This window comes from Lasioglossum baleicum, chromosome 3, assembly GCF_051020765.1.
Source record: "Lasioglossum baleicum chromosome 3, iyLasBale1, whole genome shotgun sequence".
Lineage (NCBI taxonomy): Eukaryota > Metazoa > Arthropoda > Insecta > Hymenoptera > Halictidae > Lasioglossum > Lasioglossum baleicum.
In genome coordinates this window covers 4,585,001-4,592,975 of record NC_134931.1, presented here as the reverse complement: position 1 = coordinate 4,592,975, position 7,975 = coordinate 4,585,001, and the positions used below count along the sequence as shown (strand labels likewise).

At 43.7% G+C, this 7,975-nt stretch overlaps 1 protein-coding gene across 1 annotated transcript in view; it reads right to left on the bottom strand.

Annotated features, from left to right (window-relative positions):
• The window catches only part of LOC143207041 (uncharacterized), a 46,278-nt gene that overhangs the window by 3,958 nt on the left and 34,345 nt on the right, over positions 1-7,975 (bottom strand). The window contains exons 6-12 of the mRNA XM_076420047.1: positions 4,957-7,872; positions 4,607-4,804; positions 3,646-4,336; positions 2,917-3,117; positions 1,882-2,016; positions 1,344-1,621; positions 6-203 (exon numbers count right to left, since the gene is read on the bottom strand). Coding sequence (XP_076276162.1) covers positions 6-203; positions 1,344-1,621; positions 1,882-2,016; positions 2,917-3,117; positions 3,646-4,336; positions 4,607-4,804; positions 4,957-7,872 — 4,617 coding nt within the window. The remainder of the gene's footprint in view (positions 1-5; positions 204-1,343; positions 1,622-1,881; positions 2,017-2,916; positions 3,118-3,645; positions 4,337-4,606; positions 4,805-4,956; positions 7,873-7,975) is intronic.

The following is a 7,975-nucleotide window of genomic DNA, read 5'->3' as shown; positions in this document are numbered from 1 at the left end:
CTAACCGTGAAGTGTGTATTTGTTATCAGATCCCGAGCAAACCAACGGGCCTCCGCTGTCTCCTAAGCATGCATCCCTTCCACCGTTCTGTATTCCAGCACAAAGCATGCCGACTGTAATTCTGTACAATGGAAGGAACAGAGTCTTCCTTCGACACTCCTCCGTCGAAATCACCGGAAGCTGGACTTCTTGCAAAGTGTCCGCTGCTCAACAAGTAAGAACTTTCAGTTGATTCCTTCTTAATTGATTAGTTGATTGTTTAACCTTTAGCACTCGAGTGGTGTTTCAGTCACCACAAAAATTGCTATACCATTATCCAAAATATTGTTCACATTATTAAATAAGATGGTGTCAAATCAATTTCTGAACATTTAAGTATTGTATGAGGTATCAATTTCATATGCATAAAATAAACAAAAATCATATAGAATGGAATTATTTTAGGTCGGAAGAAATGTTTCATTTTCGAGTTAAAATCAGGGACCAAAAATAACAGTTATTCTAAAATTTTCTACGATAAAAATCATGAATAAAAAGTTGATTATTATTTTAAGATAATGTACACGCAATATAAAGAAAAAAAATTCGAAGAACCAAATTATTAAAAAATATCGATTCTTATACTTTTTTGTTGCAAATAACAGTTATTAGTGTTGAAAAAATTGGATCCTCGATAACTGTTATCGATGAAGAAAAACTGTTTCGATTGCTCAAAGCAGTTATTGATGAGAGAAGTTCATTTCGATCGCTCATAACAGTTATCGATGAGAGAAATTTATTTCGATCTCTCATAACAGTTATCGATGATCGAATTTCTTTTCACTTGTTCATAATAATTATTGATGAGAAAATTCATTTTGGTTGCTTGTCAGATTAAATTTTGATTGTAGCTATTAATTTTAGGAATAAAAAATTTATGAAATAATTGATTGTCTGCCATTTGAAAGCTGTACTATTTAATAATAACTACATATTACAAATTTCCTTCATCAATAACTGTAATGAGCGATCGAAATAAATTTATCTCATCGACAACTGTTATGAGTGACCGAAATAAACTTCTCCCATTGATAACTGTAACGAGTGATCGAAATAAATTTATCTCATTGATAACTGTTAAAAGTGATCGAAATGAATTTATCTCACCGATAACGTTTACCAACAAGAGAAAAAATTATCGGTTACTTATAATCCGTATTTGTAACCAATACTAATTTTAGTCGATGAAATACTTGTTACTCTATGACTTTTTCTTTTTGGTTATAACAGTTATGGTCCCTGGTTAAAATAGCTCCGAGTGCTAAGGGTTAATATAGGTACCGATTAAGGAACATTATACTAACGAAATATTCGACCAATCTCGAATAGTTGGCCCCATCCTGTGACGGTGCACATAGTGCCACTTTTTGGTTCTGCGTCGGGAAGGCATATCGGTCGAACGTAGTCGCTGAAAATGACCGGTTTCTCGAGTCTCAGCATTGCTATATCGTTGATAAATCCGTTATCAATGTATTCAGGATGCAAAGATATGTAATCCAACCGCAGGACCTGCTCGTACGGGCTTGGGAAGCTTCCTCTGCGAGTCGCTCCGATCCTTGCCACCCAGTATTCATCCTGTGCACTGGAAACGATAGTTTCGCGTACTTTCCTCTGCTATTCTCATTGCTTACAATTTATTTAATAAGAATGACAATTACGTGTAAGACGACTGTACACTTACTACCACAGAAGATATGGATACACAGTAATTTTAAACAATCTTTCTTCTACTGTGTACGATAAACTTCACGTTCGATAAGAATGAAATGGCATTTCATTTGACTAGATTTTTATTCGTAAATTCTTGAAGAGTTTCATAGTAACGTAAGTTCGTTCACTTACTGGTAAAAGCAATGCGCAGCGGACAAAATCCACCTGTCATTAATAAGTGCACCCCCGCATTGATAGTCCCCTTCCTTATACAGAGCAACTTGCCACGGCCAACTTCCGGCTGAGGAGCTACCACCACCGACTATCCTAGAACGTCGAGAAACATTCGATCTATTTCAATCATTAATCACGATCAATGATGGATATTATACATGATACGTAGATGCGATCTTCTACGAATGTAGATATAGCTTCTCTCTACGATGGAATAACTTCTCCACCGAGCGGAGCATTTCGAAATTGATTTGTACAAGAGAAATCCCTTGCCGTATTTTAACGAATCAGACTTGTGATGAAGATCTTAACAAAGTCTAACAAATATGACTGCTTGTAATCAATATAATATATACAGGGTCTATCGGTTAAGTTATGTCACCATTTTCAGGCATTTCCGGTGGTGCAATTAAAAAATGTTTTAAACTAAAGTTTATCAGTACTTCTTTTTACTTTACTTTTTTACGTCGAAAGCATTTTTTCAGATTTAAGAATATGCGAACATGTAGCTCACCAAGTACTGACAAACTTTTGTCTAAAACATTTTTTAATTGCACTACCGGAAATGCCTAAAGAATGGTGACATAACTTAACGGATAGACCCTGTATAAAAAATATCAATTTTCTTTTCTCTTCTACGACATTTCTCGGGATAAAGACCGTTCAATCACTGTAACTGTAAAGAAAATGTTACGGCAAAGGGATAGAGTGGTACGACGATTACGAAGAAAAAGTAATACAAATGAATTTGAATTCTCCACGACTGTATAAATAAAAAGTTTGTAGTATACAGCATACATAGATTTTGTACGATTTTACACCGGGGCTGAAATAGTCATCTTATTCGCGTTCGTTATGGTTTTTATGCAGTGACTGTAGTGGTTGTCAGTGAATCGTGGGAGGGCATCGTCCCCGAGCGCAGTTTGTACACAAATAGTTTTACAAATGTTCCAGCCGGTATATAATTATGAGAAACTGGTTCAGTGAGTATACCTGGCCTGCGATGGAGCCTGCGTTCTTATTCCGCACTCAAGGTTCTTGCACTTGACCCTGAGAATCTCGCCGCTCGGGCACTCGGAAGGTTTGAAAGTCAGGATCGTCTTATCCAGGGGTTTATCGTTGTATGACAGAGTGTAATAGGGACGGTTCGACTCCTGATTTTCGTCCAGTACTTTCTCCACAGTCTCGAAATCCCTACGAAAACGCAACCTGTCAGCGCCGCTAGGAATCACGATTTTTTTAACGAATTTTCACAATCCATTTATACCGACTTCGAGATTCTTTTATCTTATTCTGAACGGATAGTTGAACAGCCAGTTCGATCTCATCCGAAGCGATATTTGAAATAACGCAACTACTTTCCAGTTTTCTATGTGCACAATTTTTGGTTTTGCATTGAGAGAATCGGGCAACATGTTAGAATTTCAAAATTTCATAACAGAACCGTTGGAAGAGCTTCCAGTATAAGTTCTGTTCCTTTCTAATTTTTTAAATTTCTGACAATCTTTCCTCCATACAAGTACATATGCGTGGATTTTATTTGGTCATCAAATGCGTTGAAGCTCTACGCGGAGAAATAGATTCAAGAACATGTTCAAACATGAAATATCTAGCATTGAACGCGCTTTTGCAGCAGAGAAAAATATTTCGTGAAACACGATAAGCGGAAAGAGCTGTTTACTATTCTGCGTGCCGAGTTGGATTATTGTGCAGGTTACTCACTGATACGTAATCGCCTTGCAGACCGCTCTGCCGAGATCCTCGATGCTCCAGCTGGCCTGTCTTTCTTGCAGAAGACCGTCCATTCCACTGAGACACAACTTGCCCCACTTGCCATTTTTCCGAATGTTTATGTACCCCTTTTCATTATAATTGTTGATCTCCTTTTTGAAGTTGACGACGGAGGTCGATCCGTTCTTCTTTGTGTTCAAGTGAATCGAGTTTCCGTGGCTCAGCAAGTCTTTCCCGTTCGAAGAGATCTCTCTACCAGACACGAGAATCGTGGCGTTATGATCGTGATTGTCGAAAGGAGCTTCTTGCTTGGTTGATTCGCTCGTTGAGTTTCTTATCTTCGCTGGTTGGCTGTTGTCTTTGAATAAACTCAGAGTGGTCGACTCCGAAATGGACGATTCGACAGCTTCCTGATCGAAAATCGTCTCCTTGCTGGCAACGGATTCTGTTTTCGGAAAATTTTCAGAATAATCATCTGTCGCCACAGATGAGTCCGAATCGTTCGCGTTTCTGTCGAACATGCTCTCTTCATCGTAATTCAGTATTGCGTCGTCTTCTATCAACGCAGCACATTTCTTTTCGTCCTCTCCTTCGGGACAATCCGTGAAACCATTGCACACCTTATCCTGGTCCACACAGGTTCGACTGTTACCGCAAACGAATTGACCCTCCACACACCAGTCTATCCGGAAGTTGAGAAATATTCATTAGTTTCAACAGTTACAGTAATGTCTCGATACATGTGAAAAAAATGTGCGCGGTACTTAATGATAGTACAGAGACGATACTAATCCAATGACAAAACCTTTGTTCTGAATAATCTTTTTATGAAACTTTTGACAATTCTGTTTTGCACAATTCACGATTAACTTGTTTTGCATAACGTTTCTTTTTAAATAAACAATACTCAGCAACGGTTCGAAAATTCATGAAAAGTGATTAATATAAATACCGCAGTCGATCTCGTCGGAGTAGTCCCAACAGTCCGCGATCCCGTCGCAAATTTTCTGATGTAGGAGTTGCGCTTTTAGAAAGTCGGCGCACGTACAGTTAGCTTCGTCTTCTGAATTCGGACATTCGCCTAATTTGTTGCATCTGCCGCTCGCGGGCAGACATTTTCCGTCTCTGCATAGAAAACCAAAGCAGTCATCTGCGAAAACGAATTGGACTTTCTAAAACTGTTTCCCATCACTGGAGACCATTTTTATGTAGCATGAAGATCCGCTGTTGTAAGAAATCTCGTTTTTTCTATTCTTTGTAACCTGATCAAGATTAAGCATAACGATAAAAATGAGTAGTTACCAGTTTCCTTGCTGTTTTCGGTGGTAGAGATCATCTTGTCCGTTCGATCCTCCATCTTGTTCAGGATCTTCGTGAATATCTCGACCCCGTCGCGAGTCAGCGTGAAGCCTGCGCTTGAGTTCATCAGGGTCTGGTTTCCGGTGGCGATGTCAGCGATTTGCTTCAGCTTGTCGAAATTCAACGGTTCAACGACGGGTTTCGAGTCCGATTTCGTATTCAGAGTATGAACCAGACTGACGAGGGGTCTCGAATTATTCTTGCTGCTCTTCACCGGTTTGTCGCCGGTTCCAATGTCGGCGAACTGCTTCAGCTTCTCTAAGAGATAACTGTTTTCCTCCATCGTGGAGATCTTTCTGTCGGATGTTTGCACATTCGAGGACGTCGACGAAGTCTTCATCCCCTTGCTCGACTCTTGACTCGCTTCCGGATCCTCCCTGAAGGATCGATTCTCTTCCAGACCGTCCGCAGAGAAGTCCTCGGGCATGGAAAACTGCAGCGTCGACGTCTCTTCTTCATGGTACTCGGACCTAATCACCGGGAGGGAGGTCGAGTTCGTAACCAGCAGCTTCAGCACGACAGGATCGTCGCTCAGGTTCGAGGACACCTTGGTGCTGATAGATGTGACGACCTCTACGATTTGCTCGATCCTCGCGTGTCCTCCGTGTCGATCATCATGAAACTGCTCTTGATTGCTCGACGAATGACGCTTCGTCGTGTTTCTATCGTAATTCTGCACACCGAACAGTTGCTCCAGAAGAATAGCATCCTCCGAGGAACTCCGGTTCGTAGTCTTCTCGATGATCTTCGACACCTCCAGCATCGGTCTAGGTCTCGCGGGTCTACCGGTGTTGCTCCTGGAAGGTGCCAGGGTAACTAAGTTTTCGACCACGTAGGCCTTCAGAGTGTCATTGTAGACCTTCTTCCGGGTGTCCATCGAACTGGAAGACTTGGTGAAAGTTCCATTGGAGAGCCACACTGATCCGTTGTCCCTGTCAGGGAATGGATTGTCTTTTGAGGCGCTGGATTCCACAGTCTCGCCAGGAGTGTGCTTCAAGGTGTCGATCTCGATGAACGTGGAGTTCCTCGATATACCGGCAGTCAGCCTGCCAGGAGGTGTTTGATCGTCTTCGGTCTTCAGGATCAGCTTGTCTACCTGATTATACGCTGGCTGGATCAGTTCCGAGTAGACCTCGGTTGTCCCCAGTCTCAGCAACTTGTCCTGGTCTATCACGCTTCGAGTGCTCGTCTCTTTTGGACCCTCGCCTTCGGATAACTCGAGCTTTGCGTTCATCTCGTGTCCATCGTCATTCATCGACGTTCCATCATCGCTCGCGTTCGACCGGACGTTCTCGTCACTCACTATACTGTCCGTGACAGCGTTCATCTCCTGCTTGTCGTCGCCGTTTCCACCGAAGCTAACCACAGACGTGATCTTGTCGACGGGTATCGTGTGCCTGAAGGGCTTCAAGGTCCCGGAGTTTTCGATCAGACTGGGTCTCAGACCGGCGCCATTCAAGTCCGGCGTTTTGTAGCTGGTGTACACAGGTTCCTGGCCGTTCTTGTCCACCTTCCTGTCCCGCAACGCGTCGTTCTGCTGCGCAATCGCTTGGAAGTCGGAGTGCCTGTTCCTCGGTTCTAGTTCGACCTCCGTGTCGGGCACTGGTTCCGCTATCCCTATCCTGGACACGGAAGTGGTCGATTGCCACTTTGGACTGCTGGTAGTAAACGCCGACAACACACTCGCGTGTTGATCTATCCTTCTTCTATCGTCCGTTGACGATCCAGCGTTCGTAGCTGCACCATCTGGATCACTCTCATCCTCGATCCTAGCTTCGCTCGGGGTATGCGAAACGGACGGTCCAGGGACTCTCCAATCGGTTTCGTTCTCGTTCGTGGATCGATACGGTTTCGTGAACGAGGATTCAATCTTCTCAGCGTGGGGGGACGTCCGGAGTTTCAGGTTGTAAGTCTCGGATGGCAGTTGTCCCGACACTTCGATTTCAGGCTTGTCTTCTGCGTCGATAACCGACGGCGCGGTGTACATCTGCCCACTTTCTATCTGGTCTAGGATCTTGTCCTTGAACTTCCCGTTCACGCGGAAATTCACCGTCTCCTGGGGCACGACCCTGTCGCGAGGGAAGTCGGTGTCCTCAGAGTCGAAGCCGCTCAGCCCGGGAATGTCCATGTAAGACTTTAGTGCTTCTGGTGTCGTTTTCATCGACGAAGACTCCGGTCTCTCGCTTTGGACCTTAATGGCCGCTTCCGGGATGACTTCTCCGGTGTTCGTGTAATTCACCTTGTAATTGGTCTTGATCATGGTGTCCGGTAACAGTTTCAACTCGGTGTTCACGTAGCCGGGAATAATCGGCTTCCACGGGGATGTCTCGAAATCTGGCTTTCGGAAGTCTTTGAAAATATCCTCGGCGCGTGTCGTGGACGTCGTGGACGTCGGCACGATCCTCTTAGCCGGTTCTTCGACCGTGTCCTTTAATTTGTCCGCGTGACCGGTGTGATTCAGCTTCTCTTTGATCCTCAACGGCGTTGTCTGTGCGTTCATGTGACTGACTTCTTCGGCGGTTACCGGCCTGGATGACTTCGTCGTTGTTTGATCCTGAGGTAACGATCCTTTGGTACCATTCCTGATGTTCAACTGCGTCCTCATAACTTCCTTTGCGGCGGCCCCTTTGTTCGGCGACGTGACGTTCACTTTCGTCGCTTTGTACGTCCCCTGAATCGTCGGTATGTTGCTGAAGTCGATTTCAGGCTCGTTGGACTCCGGCCTGTTCGGTTTTGCTTTCAGTTTGGGACTCGTGATCAGTGAACTGTTCCTGCTCGGACGTAGCAGACCGTGCTTCGTGATCATCGTGTTCCTTTGCTGCGCCTGCTTCTGATTCGCCGGCATGTCTGGATTCATTCCTGAAGTAGACGAAAGTCATCTTTGTCAAATCTCCCGTCTCGCGAATGCAAGTCTGACTAAACTCGACATATGCAGTATAATAATAATAATCATTGTATTTAA